The 23,649-nt window shown below is 38.8% G+C and overlaps 1 protein-coding gene across 1 annotated transcript in view; it reads left to right on the top strand.

Annotated features, from left to right (window-relative positions):
* The window catches only part of setbp1 (SET binding protein 1), a 129,224-nt gene that overhangs the window by 37,698 nt on the left and 67,877 nt on the right, over positions 1-23,649 (top strand). The window contains exon 2 of the mRNA XM_061906373.1: positions 10,011-10,585. Coding sequence (XP_061762357.1) covers positions 10,172-10,585 — 414 coding nt within the window. The 5' untranslated portion in view covers positions 10,011-10,171. The remainder of the gene's footprint in view (positions 1-10,010; positions 10,586-23,649) is intronic.

Below are 23,649 nucleotides of genomic sequence, written 5' to 3' on the forward strand. Positions count from 1 at the left end.
GCCGCCTACCTCCCGAATGCAGCTGAGATGGGCTCCAGCACCTCCCGCGACCCCAAAAGGGACAAGCGGTAGAAAATGGATATTGTTTACAGAACAAGTATATTTTATTTTTATTATTTGTTTGTATTAGTTTTATTTGACATGGTATTTAAAAGTGTACATTCAATTACAATGTTAAATTATGCGAGAAACACAATTTGGTTGCATTTGAAATGGTATACTTCCAATATTATTATGTATTATAATTACATCTGTAGTTAATTTGGTTTCAAAAAAATAATGGCAATAATATCTTTTATCGACAATTATTTGTAGGTCAATATATCGTCGACCATCATTTGTTATTGGCCCAGGGCTAGTCCATACTTACCTCTTTCAAGCTCACACAAGCATTGATGGCTAACTAGATGCTTTCAAGCCAGAGCCGCTCCATTCCCGATGCGCAGATCTTGCGCTGTGCGTTGGGCCCTTCGACTTATTATGGGCCCTATTTTTCATGAATAGACACATGTAAAGTAATAACTATGATAAAAAATGATCAAATGGTAATCAGTGAATGATAGGGCTTCATATGAAATTTTACCGCAAACATATCCGAGCTCTGTCCTGTTCATTCGTCTGTGGCGTTACGTCCCGGATTGAAGTGGTGGCAAGATGCCAAGTTTGCAAACCTCTGTTACATGTTGCGAGTAAGCAAAAGCCTATCCCAGCTAACTTCGGCCTGGACTGATTGCCCGCCAATTGTAGTTATTGAACTTTTTTTTCCCCATGTAGTCATTTTAAGTATGTAATTAAATTAAAGTTTGAGCAAAACAGTGTAAAAATTGTTTCACAGTAATATAACAACTGTGAAAATATTGTAGGGAAGTGCCAAGAGCCCCAATTTCGCCAGAGGCAGCCCTTCATCGATACGTCATATTTGCCCTGATTTAAAGGAAGGCTACTTGTGTTTTACACTTAAAATCACTGTTTTAGGCCCACGGCCCATTAGCACATTTTCACTTTGGCACTTGGAATTAAAAACTTTGGCCGAGAGGTGCATTTTTATATTTGAGGTGTTTTTTCAATTAATTCTGTAGTGCGTACCTACTAAATGATACATAGAAATCCATTTATAGAATATACGACTTAAATTTGTATTCTGGCAAAAAAACCCTCATTTTACAGGTTTGGTGGCTTTTATTTTGCTGCGGTGGTGCCCCACAATCAATTACAGCACCAGCGCCCCCCTTGACCCCAAAGGGAATAAGGAGCAGAAAATGGATGGATGGATGGATGGAAACCCCGATTGTAATTTTGATTTGAGTAGATTAGGCCCTTGATGTGGAAGAATATGATCTCCCAACTCGTCAAACACCTTTGGAATGAACTGCAACAGATTTGTGAACTCAATGTCCTATATCAGTATTCTTTTTCCTCACAAATTTTACTCTGGACAAATAGATACATAGAAAATTTACACTTCATTTTGGTGCTTCGGACAAGTGTCCATTTTTCTTTGAATTCTTCTAACTGTATCCGGGAATGATCGAATAAGGATCAACTTATTGTTATCTGTGCTCTCCTTTGATGATCATGCATCAAACTTTCTACGTAACTCGTCAATACGATCCTGGTCGCAGTGTGGAAATCTACCCAGCCAAGCCGTTCTCTCCAGTGTAAAGTACGCGTTGATGTCTGAGATTACGGACGGCCAAAAAAAGCAACAGAAATCCAACTGCAACGACAAACGAAGTGTCTTAGGCTATCTTAGAGTCCTCTTCTCCTAACTGATGTATGTGACACTGTGTTGCACTCAATAACAACAACCGGCTTCCAGGAAGACAGGAAATCAATCATAAAATGTATTTGTTCATGTGTAAAGTAAATGGATGTCGGTAGCGTTGAAGTTCAAGAGGTTAAACATGCAAACCCGCCTCAAGGGTTCTTTATGGCTTCTTAATACCACACTGGGGGGTTCTGAACTTTTATGAATAACGTTTTATACATTAGAAAGCACCATTTATTTTGTAAATGGAGTACAGAACACCCACCTCCATTCTTTCCTTGTGGATTACACACCGTTTGTGTGGTCTTTTTGGAATACTGCTGTGGATTATGATTATTCAATCACACTGTAGGCATGTGGTGTGAGGCTTGTTGGGTATTATGACAGAGATCAGCTGTGAGTACAGTAGCTTGGGCTGGTACAGAGGGGACAGACTAGGAAGGAGCTGGGAATTATTCTTGTTAACGGTTTTGCTCTGATGAAGACACTCTGGACAATACTGTGCTTAAAAAAATGTGGGTTTGGGAAAGACACTTTGGACTATGCCCCATTGGATACAGAAAGGCCAATTAAGCAATGCTTGGATGAGTTAAATGTGGAATAACTTGAGAGCCTTGACCTCAACCCCATCAAACACCTTTAGGATGAACGGGAACTACAATTTGTTGTGCTGCTTGACATTCAAAGTAGTTTGACGAGTGTAGGTGTCCCTTGCCGTGCTGAAGCTTAGTATGCGCAGTTGAGGTGAGCCTGGGCCAAGCTTAATGGTTTATTCTCTGGTATTCAACCTGGGACTGCTTTATAGCCACTGTGAACATTCTTCCACCAGTTATTAATCATAAACACCACTTTGAAGGATCAACATAAACTGAATTGTTCTGAATAAATAACAAAGTCAAAAGCTGCAATACACTTGGTCATGCATGTATGTAACATTCATACAACTACTACCCAAACCGAACAACCAGTTATTACCTCCGCCAGGGGGTTATGTAACTGTTGCTGTTGGTTTTTCAGTGTAAAGACTTAAAACAACTCAAACAAGTATGTTCATGAAACTTTCATAAATTATCCAAAATTGGATAAATGACCACTGATTAGATTATGGGCCTTATTTGGATCATTTACAACACGTTACTTAGGTTACCTATCGACATTATGTTTACGTTCATGTGTGTGTGGATGTTAGAATTTATTGATTGATTGATTGATTGAAACTTTTATTAGTAGATTGCACAGTACAGTACATATTCCGTACAATTGACCACTAAATGGTAACACCCAAATAAGGTTTTCAACTTGTTTAAGTCGGGTTCCACGTTAATCAATTCATGGTAGAAGCCCCAGAGAGACACAGACAGTGGATGATTGAGCTATTGGTAGCTCAAAGAGTTACAGGCAAAGTTTCCTGTAACTTTCAGAAAATGCCCGAAATAGGATAAGGAAAAAGTCATGACATTTTGGGACTGATCATGACCTGGGCCGATAACAAATTTTGCTCGATGATATATTGACTTATACATTATTGCTGACGAACAATATTATTGTCAACATTATTTTGAGACCAAATTGACCACTGATGAAGTGATAACAATACTGCAAGTATGCCCTATCAAATACAATGCACTTGTATTTTTTTGTATATCTTAACATTGTAATTGAATGTAAAATGTTAACTATCCAAATTAAATAAAGCAAACAAATAATACAAATAAAATATACTGTTAGCAAAATGTTGCACTTGAATAATTGTTTGATGTGCTCAAAAAGTACCTTTACACACACATTTTTTTTTTTACCAAGTTGTATTGTTTTAAATAACTAAAATAAATAGCCAAATAATTTACTTTCATGGCAGAGGAAATATCAAATATTCTTCTGTCTTCATTAGAGCCATATTATTTTTATTTATGTGTTTCAATAATTATGTTAATGTTCTTCAATTTAAATGTGTCAATGTTTCAGAGTTTTTTTAAATAAATGCAAATCGGGCGATCTGTTGGTTTCACTTCTGGTTTTATGTGACGTCACGCATGTTCACTTCCTGTTAAACGACCCTGTAGAGATTATATTGATCACATTGTGCAAAAACAGCACAGCCTTTATGTTCAATGTGAATACTGTATTTTAGTTGTTTAGCCAGTGTGTATTTAGGTTTAGATTGGGGTATGATGTTACTTAATGTAAAAAGACGTTATTGTCTTCTATTTTCATGTTTGCATTTAAACTAGCTGGCAAGCTAACGACAGTAATCAATCACTGTTTTTTGATCATTTTCATTTAATAAGGTGATATTAACCTTCTGGTGTGTTAAAGCAGTTATAACTACTACAGTTTATATGCATCTAGTACAAACGCCTGCAGCTGCTGAAACCGATGCAAAAGACTACAACCAGTGACAAAGCATGCATGTGGCGGGTATTGACGCTGAAAAATCTAACGACTACATTTTCATTTATTGTTTGGTGATTTGACATATTGAACATCAGCCCAGGCCTACACACGGAGGCCACAGAGACAAAACTGGTAGATGACTGACAAAAGGCTTCATTTCTTTCATTCTGCAATAGATAATGGGAAAAGGAAGTGATTACATTGTGGGGGTGATCCACATCACCGTCTGCATCTAAAACTTGTTTTATTATTGGCAGGCAGGGGCTGGCAAAGATCTGCAGTCTCATAGTGCCATTCCAGTAAATAAAAAGTTCCGACTTTCACAATGGAAATAGGCAGAGGGACTTTAAATAAACCACAAAGTCAGGAAAGTTGCAGTTTTGTAATGTTGTGTACAAGCTGATGCACAAATTAGTGTAGTGTGCGGTCTATGAATGGGTCAGCAGGGGACAGGGTAGGGAAGGGTGATCGGGCTGAAACTGCTTTACAGTTTACTTCCTGTAAAGTTTGAAACACCTTTGTTTATTCCCATTTAGTGGAATCCTGTTAACTTGAATTCACAAAAATGCTAAAGTTTATCAACTAAAATCGAGCTCAGTCATCCCTCTTGACTGATCACAATCCCGATAGATCGGCCACGGATTGGTATCGAACGATTTTCCTGAAAAAGTATGTGATCACTTTTGCCGATTAATGCCATTAAATGCAGATCCTCTCTGGCTGTCACTGTATTTATTTTTAGTCCCCCAGCTGACAAGCAGCTAGCAGCTTTATGTGTCCCTAAACCAGTGGTTCTTAACCTGGGTTCGATCGAATCCCAGGGATTCGGTGAGTCGGCCTCAGGGGTTCGGCAGCGTCTCCGCCACGGAGGTAGAGATACATCTGACCTATCGTGTAATTAAAAACTTCTCCCTATCAGCGTATTATGGATACCCCCAAACAATGTTCCCTCTAATTTTCCATCTGATTTGCAGGTTTTGTGATTGATTGATTGAAACTTTTACTAGCAGATTGCAAAGGAAGAGAATACATTATATGAAACAGTACAGTTTACACAGTACAGTACATATTCCGTACAATTGACCACTAAATGGTAACACCCGAATAAGTTTTTCAACTTGTTTAAGTCAGGGTCCACGTTAATCAATTCATGGTGTAAGGTGTGTAATTTGTTGTGAGTTCATGCACTGTGTTGGTTTTGTTCTTTGAACAAGGTGATGTTCATGCATGGTTTATTTTGTGCACCAGTAAAAAACATATGACTTTTTCTTGAATTTGGGAAAAAAAAACACATTTTATTTTTCACTAAAGAAGGGTTCGGGGAATGCGCATATGAAACTGGTGGGGTTTGGTACCTCCAACAAGGTTAAGAACCACTGCTCTAAACAAAGTGTGGAGTTAATAGTAATTACCACCATTACGGAAAAATAAACTGCATTTCTTACGTTTGTAAATATCATTATCACTGGAGGACGAAGCTAAACATGTTACACACCGAGAGCAAGCACACTTGAAATAACACCAAGAAATAAGTGCTTTGTTAAGTTTAGCAGAAAGTAAGTAGATATTAACATGAAATTAACAAGTAGATTAATAAAACTATTAGGAGAGGATAATATTACAATAACTGTTATTGTGTCCAAATTGCCACACTCAGTACATGACCTGCAAGGGGAGGATCGGATCGATCCATTAATTGTTGGTGTTAATACCAAGGGTAGTAACAGGTAAAAGACATTGAAACAATGTGGAAAATTTGTTGAATTAGGTCCTGACGTTGAGCACCTCAAACCTAGCATTGAAACAACATGCTTTTTGACGGCATGTCGGGTGTAGGCTTTTGTTTTACCATTGAATTTTGGTCATTTCCCAAATAATGTTTTACAACATAAATAAAACGTTAAAGCAACATGCTTTTTCATTACGTTTATTCAATGTCCGGTTGTGACAATGACTTGACCATTGAAATGTGGTCATTTCCCAACCAACAATGTGGATCCATTAAACATTAAAGGGGAACATTATCACAATTTAAAAAGGGTTAAAACCAATAAAAATCAGTTCCCAGTGGCTTATTTAATTTTTTTTAATTTTTTTTCAAAATTTTACCCGTCCCGTAATATCCCTAAAAAAAGCTTTAAAATGAAGTGAATTATATTTTATATAGAGCTTTTCTCTAGTGACTCGAAGCGCTTTACATAGTGAAACCCAATATCTAAGTTACATTTAAACCAGTGTGGGTGGCACTGGGAGCAGGTGGGTAAAGTGTCTTGCCCAAGGACACAACGGCAGTGACTAGGATGGCAGAAGTGGGAATCGAACCTTAAACCCCCAAGTTGCTGGCACGGCCACTCTACCAACCGAGCTATACCGCCCCAGGTGCCGTATTTTCGCTATCTTCGAAGCCACTGTCCATTTTCCTGTGACGTCATCCAGTGCTGCCAATACAAACAAACAATGGCGAATGGCACAGCAAGATATAGCGACATTAGCTCGGATTCAGACTCGGATTTCAGCGACTTAGGCGATTCAACAGATTACGCATGTATTGAAACGGATGGTTGGAGTATGGAGGCAGATAGCGAAAACGAAATTGAATAAGAAACTGAAGCTATTGAGCGAATAGCTATTTACGCTATTTGGCCATGTTTGCCATAGCATCGCCGGTAAAATGTGCAGACCAACGATCGGAAGTTTCGCATCTAGTGACACTGGATCAACTTAAATCCGTCGATTGGTAAGTGTTTGTTTGGCATTAAATGTGGGTGGAGGAAAACGCTGGATGTAAATATATTTTCAAATGTACATACAGCTAGCCTAAATAGCATGTTAGCATCGATTAGCTGGCATTCACGCCGCGACCAAATATGTGTGTTTAGCACATAAGTCAACAACATCAACAAAACTCACCTTTGTGATTTCGTTGACTTTATCGTTGCACATGCATCTGCAGGTTATCCATACATCTCTGTGCCATGTCTGCCTTAGCACCGCCGGTAAAATGTGCAGACACTCCGGTACATTCAATGGGGGTCTGGCGGCAGATTTCTTGCCACTTTTGCATCTTCGGGCCAGTGGTTCAACCTGAATCCCTCCCTGTTAGTGTTGTTACACCCTCCGACAACAAACCGACGAGGCATGCAGTCTCCAAGGTTCCAGAAAATATTCGAAAAAACGGAAAATAACAGAGCTGAGACGCGGTGTTGTAATGTGTTTGAGAAAATGAAAATGGCGGCTTTATTACCTAGGTGACGTCAGGTTCTGACGTCATCGCTCTGAGAGCGATTAACAGAAAGGCGTTCAATTCGCCAAAATTCACCCATTTAGAGTTCGGAAATCGGTTAAAAAAATATATGGTCTTTTTTCTGCAACATCAAGGTATATATTTACGCTTACATAGGTTTGGTGATAATGTTCTCCTTTAACTCTATTTGAGGGCAACAACCATAGGATTTTAAATAAGGATTAGATTGTAGTTGTTTACTCTTTGTGTACCACTTACTTTGTTATGCTCGAATGACTGTATACATTTAAAGAGAGTAAGGAACTAGTTTAAACACCAGGTTGAAATTGTTAGACTGTCAATAGCACTCACCAAAAATAAATTGAACAATTTAGAATTAACGCATATAATTGGTATTAGTATTGGCCAATCTGATTGGTATTTGAATCCGCATCATAAAACCCTGATCGGAACGTCTCTAAAAATAAGTGTAATCCAGTGTTGCATTTATTCATGCTTGTAGCCTTCAGCAAAATGGCTACCATAACCTCTTTTCTTCAGAGAGCAGAAAATGTTTCACTCGTGCATGTTTATTATTTTATCATTTGCATGCACAATTATTTGCAGAAGTTTGCAGGATTCGTTCCCATGCAAGTGTGCAGATATGCCACTGCATGTGTGTAAAAAAAAGTTCTGACACTGCTGCTTCCAGACCAGCTCGTAAACCACATCTGGGGAAAGAATTTAGATTCCTTCCCTTCGTCTTTTAGTGTTGCCTTCCCATTACCTCTGTGTGATTACCTCCCTCCTCGCCTGCTTTGGTGAAAGGAAAGAGAGAGAGAGAGAAAAAAAACAGAAGTCAGCTCTTTCATTTTTCTTTCTTTTTTGTCCTCAGGGTAACTTCAGCCTGGTTTTGGAGCAAAAGCGAGGAATGTCTTATTCTGCACTGATCACTAGTGTCTGCATAGCTTTGCTTCACGAGGCTCAAATGAGGGAAAGGAGCGAGGGATGTTGGGAGAGGCTGTCAAGCGAGGCATAAATGTTTGTTTTTGCTTGGGAGAAAAAGTAAATTAGAGCGCTTCAACATGCCCATACAGCTCTGTGGTGATAAGGGTACATTTTTGTCCCCGTTATCATCAACAACCCATTTTCTCTTGACTAAAATAAGACAATAACTAATCAAAACAAATGTGCAATGACTAAAACAAGAACGAAATTACCGGACAAAACTAGACAGAAACAAAACAGCAAACAATGCCAATAAACTATATGTTCAACTCTTTTGTATGTGACAACTTGATGTCACTACATCAAACCATACCAAAATGGCTACTAACACAGGATTACCTGTTACTACTGTTGATAATTAGGACTGTTTATACAAAGTATTGATAGAAAACTGACGGTTCCAGTATTTTATTTCAGTTTCAAAAAGTTTGTCTATCAGACGGTCTATGAATGTTCTCATTGATCCAGGTCATTGTCATCTCAGGGTGTTCAACCAATCCCAACTGTACTGTTTGGTTTGCCTTTAAGACGTTTCGCCACTCATCCGAGTAGGTTTCCTCAGTTCGTGCTCATAGACTTAGATTGGTCAGATCTAGTCCAGCGATTGGTGCCAAAACCCCAAATATTCATACTCCAAAAACCATAAGGGTGTGCCTTGGCAAGAATGGTTTAACCCTATCGTAGTGAGAAAAACATGTTTTATTTGAAACGAGGAATCCTAACTGTCAAAGCCAACGATAGTCGTTGAGTGTGATTTCCCCTGAGGTATTGTGTGGCAGAACGATCGCTGTGGATCGACTACTACCAGTCCAAAATAGTCGGAATCCAGCGTGTACGCATTCCATTCAGTTGTAAACAAATGGCACAAACCAATGTTTCTAACTCCTTTTATTTGTTGGAGGCTAAATTGCAGAGCCTTTTAGGAATGGTTGAAAGGACAGTGTTGTGTGTGTGAGAGACAGGTGGTGTAGCAGACCACCTCTTCTGTTCAGGGATGGTTTTTCAACCTGGATATACTGTAGATGGCTTCCCTCACTCCTCTTTCGTACCATTCGTCCTCCCTGTCCAGAATCTGTACATTTTTGTTGTTGTATGTACAATGTGCACAAGTCAATAGCTCCGTTGTTCAGACAGTGAAGTGTTTATATAATTTTATACTGGGGTGTGTAATTTCTTTGTTGGGAAAGACATTAATGTCTCTTGTATTCATGTTAGCATTTAAGTTCGGTCCGTGGGTTTTAATTAAGTTGCAGCTATCAATCACTGTGTTTTGATCATTTTAATTTATGACGGTAATACTAACCGTCGAGAGCTTTACCGTTTTTATCACGTGGAGCAAAACATGACAAACTGCAAAGGTCACTTTTTTGTTAAACAAAGTCTTGTTTCGTCTAATTTATATTTCAGTAGACACATTTTTGTGTTATTTTAGCTTCCCTAAAATGTTGTCAAATATCTTAGACTTATATTTAACTTCAAGTTAAATACATTTTATTCACAAAACTATGACAACAACAAAATTAACAACCGCTGTCAAAATTAATGCTGGTGGTAACCCTGTGAGTATTCCTAAAAATATTATAAAGCAAGCTAATCTTTCACCTGCTTTTTCCTCAGATTGTCGCTGGCTTCCCAAGGTTTCCGTGGGCCAACCAAGCCAACCCCAATAGCTGATTGACAACAAAACCCAGCAGTCCGACAGACTTCCATTGTCTTTTCCCCGATTGGCTGGCTGCCACTGCTTCCCCCCATCCTGACTGGCTCTGGCGGGTGAGTGGATGGAGCCAAGGGATCCGGTTGGCTCGGCCCGACCCAAAGAGGCGGAGTTACAGGGAGGCAGGGCGGAGCGGAATGAAGACGAAGGTGCCGGAGGTGTCGGCTCGGCACGCGGCGACGATGTGATTCATGGTGGCATCAACGAAGGGGAGGGCCTTGAAGAGCAAGGGGAGGGGCTTCTGGAAGAGCAGGAGTTCTCCATCAAGGAAGCAAGTTTTCAGGAAGGAAGTCTAAAGCTGAAAATCCAGACCACCAAGCGCACCAAGAAGCCCCCCAAGAACCTTGAGAACTATATTTGCCCGCCGGAGATCCGGATGACCATTCGACCTCCCTCCGGAGAGGGCAAAGGGGGGCGTCAGGGGCGGACAGGAGGGCGGGGTCAAAAGGATGAAGAACGTGGACCGCCCAGAAAAAGGGTGAGTCTGCCGTCAAGTTTTCACCTCTTTCACCACTCCTTACTGTACCATCTACGCTCCACCTTCTCAGTAGCTGCTTAGTTACACGGGGTCAAAGTTTGCTGTGTAATTGAAACCGGTCACGGCTAGCTGAGATCAAATTGACACACACGTATGAACACACACAGGAGCTGAGAATAGGGCTGACATAAGCAAGTGACAGCTGGTGTCTGCTCTCTCCATTTGTGGTCATACGCAAACCCCTCCTGTCTCCCCTTCTCACCCTCCCATCGCACCCGCTACACAGGCACTGGTGTTCTGTGCGTGTGACACTGTGTACGTACAGGTCCTTGGGGGAATCTAGTGTTTGCAGAGTGTGTTGACCTACACGGTGGAGTGTGTGTGTGTGTGTGTGTGTCGAAACCTGACAGCCATCTCAATGGCTCTGAGCTCGACAGGCTCAGCAGGAGCGAAGGTGTCATGTAGTCAACATGACGCTGGACACAGTTCTCTTGTGCTGCCGTCTAATGGCCCTCGAGTTGGATTGCGGGCCTTGTCAATAAGCAATTTGCATTTCTACAAGCGGCCAACTGTCGCTTGGGCAGGTACAATACATTGACGAAAGATTTAATATCTAATCAATCAATCGCAGGCTGAGTTAGTCCAGGGGTCAGCAACCGACAATGTTGAAAGAACCATATTGGACCAAAAATAAAAAATAAACTCATCTGTCTGGAGCCGCCAAAAATTAAAAGCCTTATATAAGGGTTATAATGAAGGCAATGCATTAAGTAAGTGTCTCAGAGGGTGAGATAACTCCTGGAAATGACTGGCTTAAAACTGCCAAAGGTATAGATGTGTGTGTCCAAGTTAAAGGGAAGGACAGGCTGTCTTCTTCTAATTGATTTATTACAATCTTTGCAAGCTGGGTAATGTTTTTCTGTGGTTTGGAACAACATGGCTCACAAACAACTATGCAGCCAATATTACATACAGATAATATGTCATGACACGTGCAGATATAAATTAAATACACAGAGGACATAAGTCAGGGAAATTAAATTAACTCAAATGAGCTGCTCAGTGGCCTTGTGGTTAGAGTGTCCGCCCTGAGAGCGGTAGGTCGCGAGTTCAAACCCCGGCCGAGTCATACCAAAGAGTATAAAAATGGGACCCATTACCTCTCTGCTTGGCACTCAGCAGCAAGGGTTAGAATTGGGGGTTGAATCCCTCAAAATTATTTTCAAACGCGGCCACCCACCGCTGCTGCTCACTGCTCCTCTCACCTCCCAGGGTGTGGAACAAGGGGATGGTAATTTCACCACATCGAGTGTGTATGTGACTATCAGTGGTACTTTAACTTTAACTTGAAATATACCTACAAAGGAGGCATAATGATGGAATATGTACACACAGCTAGCCTAAATAGCATATTAACATGGATTATTAGCACTCCACGCAAGTCAATAACATCAACAAAGCTGACCTTTGTGCATTCACGCACAGCATGAAACGTTTGGCGGACAAAATGAAACAAAGATGGGGTGGAATAAAACACGTCTTTCTGTGGCAGTAGCGGAGAAATTTGTCAACGTAAACAAACTATGGTGAGTTGAAGAACCGAATAAATTACTAGGACAAAATGCGGCTGGCCAAATACTGTCATCAGTAAAGCATAAACACAACCATCTTAAACAGTGGGATTTCTAATAATTTGGAAGGTTTGTCTTATGTTTGATTTTTCCTTTTTTAAATATATCCTGTCCAGCAACTCATGCAAATCATATTGCTCGTACATATCGTACGGATTTACTTTAGATTTACTTTAGAAAATGGAAGTGTTGGATACTTCTTTTGTTGCCTTATGCATGTATGTATATATACATATATATATATATATATATAAATGTATGTATGAATGTATGCATATCTATCCATCTATCTATATATATATATATATATATATATATATATATATATATATATATATATATATATATATATATGTATATATATATATTTATAAAGTATATAGATATAGATATATACATACAGACATAAAGTTAAAGTTAAAGTACCAATGATTGTCACACACATACTAGATGTGGCAAAATTATTCTCTGCATTTGACCCATCACCCTTGATCACCCCCTGGGAGGTGAGGGGAGCAGTGAGCAGCAGCGGGGCCGCACCCGGGAATCAATTATGGTGATTTAACCCCCAATTCCAACCTTTGATGCTGAGTGCCAAGCAGGGAGGTAATGGCTCCCATTTTTATAGTCTTTGGTATGACTCGGCCGGGATTTGAACTCACAACCTACCGATCTCAGGGCGGACACTCCAACCACTAATCCACTGAGTAGGTCACTAGGCCACTGAGTATGTGTGTGTGTATACATATATATATGTATATATATATATATATATATATATATATATATATATATATATATATATATATATATATATATATATATATATGTATATATATATGTATATATGTATATATATATATATACAGTATATAGATATACTGTAGATATATACATACATACATGCATATATATATGTGTGTGTATATATATATATATATATATATATATATATATAAATGTGTGTGTGTGTGTGTATATATATATATATATATATATATATGCATGGGTGTGTTTACTCTATATATATGTATGTATGTATATATATATATATATATATGTATATGTATGTACATATATATGCACATGTGTGTGTATATATATGTATATATACATATACATATATGTATATATATGTACATATATATATACACAGTATATATATGTATGTATACATATATATAAGTAGATATAAATGCATATATATACATATCATTTATTTTTATTTGTTAATTTAGTGTATTTTATTTGTATTTGTTAATTTAGTGTATTTTTTATATAATCCATTTCTCAAATGGATTTTTAAAATCATGAATACATTTTGAATGAAAATAAATAGAAACCACACATCGCTCATTTCAACTTAAGTTTAAGGTACCAAATATGGTTTCTCCAAAGTAAAAGTCTTCGGCATGATGGTGACCCTACTCTTGGCAGCTAAAAGTATCAAGCTGTGATGGATGCTATTATCAACAAACGGCACAGTCCAATTGAATATTCCTAGTCCTAAGTGAACGACAAGAGTCTGATGTGATTACAGTCGGACCACAAATACATTTTAGTGTTTGTTTCAGTTTTTGTGTCAGTGAATAAGATGAGGGACGTGAAGCCTGCAACCAGACGTCTGGGCTGCCAAACCTAATCTGGCACCGTCGGGCCTCCTTCTGGTTCGCTACTGTATGATTGACAGAGGTTGTCATAGTGACGGGGCATGGTGGTTCAAGCTGGTCCCAATTGAGTCTTAATGTTGATGGAAGGGAGGGGGCCGGTATAGGACGTGTTGGTGTTGATTCAGATCACTTTCAAGCCTCCATCGGTCCCTCCATCCCTCCCCCCTGCTCCTCACACACGCTTTCCCTCCATCCACTCATCACCTGCCAGCCCCTGGCTGTATCACAGGCAGAGTCAGTGGAGAGGAACGGGTTAAGGCCTCGGTCTCACCCCCCCCCCCCACTTCTATCTTCCATATGTGTGTGTGTGTTGAGGTTAAATACTCTCTTTGTGGTGTGTGTGTGTGTCAGGAGAGGAGGGGGTGTGGGTGCTGAGGAGGGGAGCAGATGGACAGCCTCTCTGCTTCCTATTGTATCGTGTCCATGTCAACTCTCTCTGCTCTCTATCGCTCTATCTTCACTTTTTTTCTCCGCTCGTGTCTTCCTATTCCTCCGCCACTGCGTCCATACGCTCTCACCCACTGTTGTCTCGCAGCAGATGGCTGCACGGGGCAGCGACAACGGAGGAGAAGTGTGAGCAGGGGATGGGGAGAGGAGAAGCGGGCCTCGGAGGTGGGGGTCAGGCATATGGAGAGCCTGGTTAAGGGGCCCCTCTCACAAGGAGTGTGTATGTGCGCGTGGTAGCGCGGTGAATAGGCGAGGGGGGAGGCTGCATACAATAGATACACATTATTATAGAGATTTGACTCTAATGGACAGAAAGCGAGTGGGAGGAAGATAAGCATGGATAAAGACATTGAAATAATGGAAAACCCTCTTTTCATGGCTTTATGTACTTTTTCAAAAACATTTCTCGCCATCATCAGTGAAGAATTATGAGTCTAAAAGCCAACCTGGGCCAAGTGGGACTCTAGACCAGTATTGTTCAACCTTTTCTGAGCCAAGGCACATTTTTTTTCATTGAAAAAACTCCGATGCACACCACCAGCAGAAAAATTGAACTCAACCGTCGATAATGACAATAAAAAGTTGTTCTCACAACTTCAAACCATAACCAACAATGCATCACTATAGCTCTTGTCTCAGTGTCACATCACGTCGTGACTTATTTGGAGTTTGTTGGTGTTTTCCTGTGCATAGTGTTTTAGTTCTTGTCTTGCGCTCCTATTTTGTTGTTGATTGTCATATCATGTATGGATGTACTTTGTGGACGCCATCTGCTGCTCTACACGCTGTAAGTCTTTGCTGTCGTCCAGCATTCTGGTTTTGTTTACTTTGCACAAAAAGTGTGGAAACCCCTGGTATACAGTAAGGTCATTTTAGCCAATCAGAAGTCAGCAAACCAGGACAAGGCACCAAAACAACATCTGCAAATAAAATAAAATGTGTAGGTTAATGCTGGTGTGATGTATCTTCCTAAGCTAGAAAATTATTTCCTCCATGGGATTAAGGATGCAAAAAATGTAGATTTAGACCGCGCGGATGTGGGAAAAAAGAGGAAGATTGACAAAAAAAGGAGGAACAATTCTCTCAGTACCAAGTGCTGGCACGCAAACCCCAAAATAACATTTTCTTCTTCTTTTTAAATTTTTTATTCTTTTTTTTTTATTCTTTTCTTTTTTTAAATTATTATTATTATTCAGTCCAACAGAATAGTACACAATAATACAATAATAATACGATCCTAATTTCAAAACTAAACCCAGCCCAGCGACATTCAGAATAGCAATCAACAGAGCAATTGAGAGGACTCACAAACATGACACAAAACAATCCAAAAGTAGTCAAACAAAAATTAATATCAACATCAGTATAAATATTAATAAGAATTCCAACATAGCAGTGATTATAAATCCATCATTTACATTATCATCACAGCCATTTATAAACCCCAAAATAATATTTTGAAAATCAAGACTACATTTCTTCTAATGGGTTGTTTATCTTACATTTAGATTTTTTTGTCATATACCAACCTCTTTTTGACACTTACATGTCCCATGTAATGTACCACGTATTCTTTATTTTAATAGATAATTTACTAACATTATTATCATTGAAAATGTAATGTGTAATTCTATAACATGCATGAAAAGAACTCAGAAAATGTTTCCCATTTGGCAACACTTTTATATAGCCTCGCCCGCTTGGGTTATGTACTTCCGGTACTGTGACCTCTGTGTCAGGATTGTTACTGACAGTTTGGTTATGTTTTGGGTTTTCGTCTGTGTTTGTTTATTTCCTGTCAGCGCTTTTATTTTGGTTCCATTTCCTGAATGTCTCCCTGAGCGCTCGTTTCCCTCACCTGTACCTGATTGGCAGCCTGGCACAACTGGCTGCAGTTGCCAATTAGGCTACTATTTATACCTGCTTTGCCCTCCAGTCAGGGCTCGATGGTTATGTCAGGAACTGTTGTCGGTCTTGAACCCCAAGATGCAGATATGGCAGGCGTAGCACAGGAAAACATGACTTTAATGTGAAAAAAACAAACAAATAGTGCAACTGGTAAGTACACATGCAGGGAAAATAGGAAACAGGAACCAGCCAACAGGAACTAGGAAATAGGTAACAGGATACAATCATCAAGCCCTGACTGGAGGGCGAGGCAGGCAGTAATAGCAGCCTGATTGGCAACTGCAACCAGTTGTGCCAGGCTGACAATAAGGGACAGGTGAGGGAAACAAGCGCTCAGGGAGACATGCAGGAAATGGAACCAAAATAAGAGCACTGACAGGAAAAAAACACAAACACAGGGGAAAACCCAAAACATAACCAAACTGTCAGTAACAAGCCTGACACTCTGTTTACATACGTGACGTCAAAATTATACTTTCCCGCTGGCTACTAATTACAACTGGTTCGTAACTAACAGTGTTCGGTTTGCAATCATCCAATAAATGTTCTGCTTCGGAGAGGGAGCGGAGGCGACAACAAGTAAGCTAGCTCAACGGTGAGCTAACGAGCAAGCTTGTTTCAGTGCTCTTGATCGTCTTCCCGTCCTGTGACTCCGTACGGCGTTTAGGCAAGAGAAACAGCAAGTACCTGCGGCTGAGGTTCAACAAATTGTGTTTAGATTGTATCTTGATATTTTTAAAGTGAAAATTGATGTTTAAAAACGCTGATTTCCGCGGACATTTCACATGTCTGAGACTTCTTGATTGTAGTCTGAGTAACAGTATTGTAGACACCGCGATATTGCGGTTTCAAAATCCTCACACTATGTGACGTGTGACAATATTGAACGAAAACTTGGCAAGTTTAGTTTTTTTCTCGTGCTTTTGCGTTGGCCGGTCTGAACATAAACTACGTCACCCAAAATCCTCTGTGCAAAAGTGTGTTCATAGTAGATAAGAGGAATTCTTTATTTTTTACGGACATTTCCTGTAAAATTCATCAAAATCTCTCCATAGCATTTTCTTTTTTTGCTTTCTAACATATACAACTTGGCTCTAGCTCTTGGTGGCTAGCAATGCAGCTAATGGGAGCAATCAATTTTACTACTACATCACTTTAAAAATGCATTAAAAAACCCTCAACAATACTTAATTTACGTTCCATAACCTGTATAATAACCAAGCCGCAGCGACAATGTTATTGTTATAGCGAACACCGAGGAACTTTTTTTCTAACATACTAACATATTGGGGTTCTACGATATTAGCTGTTGGAGCTAACTACGGCAAGACATAAGCTAGCTTCTATGACAACACGACATGCGTTTGAGTTTGTAATGCACAACATTGCAATACAACATCAATCTGTGCTTACTGAAAAACATAAACAATCATATTACAGTATCTGTTAAGTATTTAGCCCACATTTCATGTTTTCTTTGTACACAGCTAACCAGACAGTGTATGTACTATAGTTGTAATAACACACATGACGTGCTGTGTGTATCATGATCAATATTAAGTGTGACTCACTTGTTGGACAGTTGTGTGTTTGGTACAGCTGGCCTGGCCCGTTTTTCCGCTAAATTATGGGCAAGCACTCCGTTTGTGTAGAAATAGCTTAACTTCAAGGTCGACATTTTTCAGCTTCGATTCACTTTCACTTCACTCTTATCGGCTCCCGTCTGCTCCAATGTTGCACTTTTCCTTCGTGCTGGTTTCTATAAGCAGTAGTTCATCCTCAGTATATTCAGCTTCAAAAATATAAGGTTGTGAATCCCCGTTTGTCCAAAAATACATTTTTATGTTGTCTATTACCAAATGTGCCATAATTACAAAACACACTCGTGAAGTGCGCTGCTGTCGAAACAGAAATAAATGCACCAAAGAATTAGTTCTGGAATTTATTTGAATTACCAAAATAAGGTAAATATTGAACATATTACGATGATTTTTATGGCATATTGATGAGTTTTTCAGTTGTTTTAGAGGGCTTTGAAGGCTACAACTGTGACTCCCATTAGCTGCATCTTTAAATTTCTTTTTTATCTTCTTTATTTTATTTTATTTTTTAAAGACATGTGTTCTTGCCTCTCATGAGGATTGAGAACAATAGGAAAAATTCCCCCCCAAAAAGTGCAGTTCCCCTCTAATACAGCGACAATACTGTACAATACATGTCTTTATGTATTTTTAAAAACAACTTTTCTCTCCATCGTTAGTAAGAAATTCTGGGTCTAAAGCAAAACCTGGGCCGAAGTAACATAAAGGTCTCTGACCCCAAACTGCAAGGTCATTTTAGCCAAATAGAAATCAGTAGGAATAATTGTGTTTCCCCCTTGGTATTAGGGATGCAGCAATTATAGATTTTGACGGTATGATTATAGTCTAAGTAATAATCACAGTTTCAGGATTATCACAATTATTATGCATTGATTAATTTCACAAAATGTATAAAATCCCACTGAGGGTTGTCCAAACTCTCCAATAAAGAGCCGCATAAGAAAAAGTCAAAGTATGCGGGAGTAATTTTGATATTTTTTTTTTTGTTAAAAAAAATTATGCTAAAAACAGACATTAAATATGTTTAAAGACAAAATTATTATCAGCTTTGTGTTTACAAAGTGCACCGTTATTAGTTATTTCAGGTGTGCCCAAAGTGCGGCCAGGGGCCATTTGCGGACAGTAGCTCAGGTTTTTTCACACAACATATAAGACGCACCATATTGTCAGGAAAAAAACAAACACAAAACAATGTAAGAAAAACAAGCAACAAAAGTGAAGTAATTATCCATCCATCCATTTTGTACCGCTTATCCCCTTTGGGATCGCGGGGGGCACTGGTGCTAATCTCAGCTACAATCGGGGGGAAGGCGGGGTACACCCTGGATAAGTCGCTACCTCATCGCAGGGCCAACACAGATAGACAGACGACATTCACACTCACATTCACACACTAGGGACCATTTAGTGTTGCCAATCAACCTATCCCCAGGTGCATGTCTTTGGAAGTGGGAGGAAGCCGGAGTAACCGGGGGGAACCCACGCATTCACGGGGAGGACATGCAAACTCCACACAGAAAGATCCCGAGCCTGGGATTGAACCGAGGACTATTTAGGAACTTAGTATTGTGAGGCAGACGCACTAAGCCCTCTTTCACCGTGCTGCCCGAAGTAATTAACAAAAGCTAAAAATGTAATACTAATAACAATACAGTTTGTCACTTATAACATTGAGCTCGCACTAGGTTTTGATAGATAATTTCTGTTTGTAGCATCAAAAAAAATCTAAATATCTTCTACACACTTTTCGACGTTTCACATATTGGATCAAATGTTCAGCTTTTTTTCATTAACATCACATATTTTTCTCTTTTTTCTTTTATTTTTGCCGTTTTTTTTTACATGTTGCGGGCCAATATTGGAACTTGTTGAAAGTGTGCAATGAGATCAAGATGATGTTGGTGAATTGTGTGTGTGGTGTAAACAATGATAGACTTTTCATGACTTTCAGTATTTAGTTTCAAAGTAATGCACATATAGTATCAAGCAATACAAAACTACATACATGAATCTATATAAACCAAGGGTGTCGATCTCATTTTATATCGGGGGCCACATGGAGAAAAATCTACTCCGAAGCGGGCCGGATCCGTAAAATCACGGCACGATAACTTAAAAATAAAGACAGCTTTCAATCGCAAGTTGTCTTTATGAATGTACAAATCATGATGTTGTTGGTTTTTTTTTACACTTACATGTTGCAGTTAATAGTATTCTATCTTTATTTGTCATTATTTATACTTTCTGAATAAATTATGTGATAATGTTCATCAGTCAACCCGTTAGTGTTAATTTTCAATCTATCAAGATACATTTTTTTTAATCAAAATCAGTATTGTAGTTTGCTCATTTTCCACGACTAGTGCACTAACATCATGTGGTTTATTTAGTTATTTATTTTTTACATATGTAGTATCATTTACAAACATGCAAGTAATTGCTATTGCGACATCTAGTGGACACATTGAGAACAGCAGTTTAATTCATTCAAAAATTTCGGCTCATTTTAATACTTAGCAAACTCATCCCACGGGCCAGATAAAAACTGTTCGCGGGCCTGATCTGACCCACGGGCTGTACGTTTGACACCCCTGATCTAAACACAATCCAACCTCCTCTTATACTCCCTTTTGTGTGCACCTCCTTCGGACACTTCTTTCATTCTGTCTCCTTCACGGCTATCGTGTATAAGTAAACAAGGTAAGCAATTTAGAACGTTTCATCACCTCATTGCAATCCGTTAATCCAAGTATCATCCCTGCAGGACGAGGAATAGCTAAACATGATTCACTACACACCGTAAGAGGATAAAATAGCTCACAGGCATCACCGCTAACAAAAGCTAGCACACCCGACTGTAAACACATGACATCCACTGTAATGATACCAAGTACAAGAGCGTATCTAGTTATATCTAGTTATATCAAACTTTTTTATCGCCATAAAATCTTTTTCCCTTTTTAAAAAAAAAATCATATTCATAAACTCAAGATATAGGTCCCTGGATACATGAAAAACTTAAATTATGACAAATGTATGATCCTGTAACTACTTGGTATCGGAATGTGAAGTATCAAACAACAGAATAATAAGTGATTATTACATTTTAACAGAAGTGTAGATAGAACATGTTTAAAGGGAAAGTAAGCAGATATTAACAGTAAATGAACAAGTAGATTAATCATTAATTTTTACAGCTTGTCCTTAATAATTTTGCCAAAAAACTAGAAGGAGAAATGACACAATATGTTATTGCATATGTCAGCAGACTAATTAGAAGCCTTTGTTTCTTTACTTACTACAAAAAGACAAGTTGTCTAGTATGTTCACTATTTTATTTGAGGACAGAAGTGTTCTTTGATTGCAAAAAGAAACATATGTTTAAGATTTTCTGCTAAAATAAAGCCAATAATAAAATTTTTTGGTGGTCTCATTTATTTAGAAAAGTACAAATATCGAAAAGTATCGAAATACATTTTGGTGCCGGTACCGGTACCAAAATATTGGTATGTAGACAACCTTAGTTCATTGTGTTCTTCATGGGTTTTTTTAAAACTGCACCAAATTTCTCCTCAGAATTTTCAACTATCTCGATGTGTTTTGTCAAGACGATTATTTGTGATAGGTACATTTTCAAAATGTGCTTGTTCTATTTTGGGCTGAAGTAAACAACAACAACCACAACAAAAAAACTACCTGAAGTTGTTGTAGTTTTAAGTTATTATGCCATGATTTTACCCGTCAGGCACCTGTGGGAATCGATTTTCCTCCATGCGGCCCCTGAGCTAAAATGAGTTTGACACCCCAGGTTTACACTCAACTGACTCAAGTGACATATTTATACTTAAGTCACTTCTTGATGAAGTAACTTGCCACTGACATAATTTATTTTGGTTATTATGTAGTCTCCGTCATTCACTGTAAATCTCAGTGGTGATCCCGTAAAGGTTGCACCATACTGGCTGTGTTACATCCTTTAGCCGCAACTTGCTTTTGATGACGACCTAGTCATTTTTTAAGTACCATATTTTTCGGAGTATAAGTCACACCCGCCGAAAATGCATGATAAAGAAGGAAAAAAACATATATAAGTTGCACTGGAGTATAAGTCGCATTTTTTGAGGAAATGTATTTGATAAAACCCAACACCAAGAATAGACATTTGAAAGGCAATTTGAAATAAATAAAGAATAGCGAACAACAGGATGAATAAGTGTACGTTATATGACGCATAAATAACCAACTGAGAAGGTGCCTGGTATGTTTAAGTACGCATTATGGTAAGAGTCGTTTAAATAACTATAACATAAAGAACATGCTATATTTTTACCAAACAATCTGTCACTCTCTAATCACTAAATCCCATGAAATTTTATACGCCTAGTCCCTTACGTGAATGAGCTAAATAATATTATTTGATATTTTATGGTAATGTGTTAATAATTCCACACATAAGTCGCTCCTGAGTATAAATCGCACCCCCGGCCGGCACAACCATGAAAAAAACTGCGACTTATAGTCAGAATAATTCGGTATCTAAAATGTTCCCTTACTGACGACTTCAGTTTTTTGGGGGGTGCAAAAGGTTTGCTGCTTTGTCCTGCTGACATTTTTAATCTAATGTATCTTACCAAACATTTGCACCGCTGGTATAACTTGTTTATTTTCCCGTGCAGGTTGTACCGAAAATAAAGTACCAGTATAATGTCTGTTTAGAGTGGGAAATTAGGACTTAAACACACGGAGTAGTGGTGCCTTAGTGATTAAATAATTGTGATGTTTTCAATTCCGGTTAATAATAAAAACGATTAATCATTACATCCCTACATGTGACTAGGGTTGTCCCGATTCTGGTACTGGTACCAAAATGTTTTTCGATTCATTTCGATACCTTTTGATAATTTTCTAAATAAAGAGGACCACAAAAAATGGCATTATTGGCTTTATATAGTAAAACATGTTTAGCTATTCCTCGTCCTGCAAGGATGATACTTGTAAGAAACTCACTTTATTTGTCGCCATGGGGGCAAGGATTAGTGATTTGGAAGTAGCTAAATCACTGCCGATTGCGGATGGATGTTCGCTGCTAGCTAGCTAGCCATGTCTTAAAGCACCTCTTCCTGAGGGTGTTTCAGTGTTATAACTTCAGCTTTATCGTTAGTTTTTAAGCCAAAATGTGTCCGCTCTCCCTTTTCTGTCTTCACACTGTGTCTGCTTGTGAGTAGTCTGTGATTGTGCGCTGCCGAACATGCTCCTCTGCCCATAAAACCAGCAATGTCACGACGAACTGGTACTTTTCAGAGTATAGTACCGTTGTTGATTAATTAGTATTGCGATACTATACTAGCTCCGGTATACCGTACAACCCTACCTGGGACCCACACTTACAAAAATACATCATATGTTAGTACTTATATATTTGTACCTACTTGGTATTGGATCCATACCCAAATTTGTAGTATCGCCTACAACTAATGTATCCGAACTACAGAAGAATAAGTGCCTTTTTAACATAAGTGTAGATAGAAACATTTTACAACAGAAATTAACTAGATATCAATAAATTACCAAGTAGATTAATAATAATTTTCTCGCTAATATAAGAGAAATTAATTGACTCGAAGTGGTGGGCCAACGAACTTCTGTTGTCATACAGTTCTGGGCCAGGAAAAATGCCTTGCTTGCGTTGTTTTAGGCTTCAAATGGCAAACAGGATCAAAGTTTCTTCAGAATTCCTCGAGAGGTAATAAAGAAGGGCGAACGAGCCCAAGATTTTACGAAAGACGACGAGAAAAGTGGTACTCACT

Source organism: Nerophis ophidion, linkage group LG07 (assembly GCF_033978795.1).
Source record: "Nerophis ophidion isolate RoL-2023_Sa linkage group LG07, RoL_Noph_v1.0, whole genome shotgun sequence".
In the NCBI taxonomy this organism is placed as follows: Eukaryota; Metazoa; Chordata; class Actinopteri; order Syngnathiformes; family Syngnathidae; genus Nerophis; species Nerophis ophidion.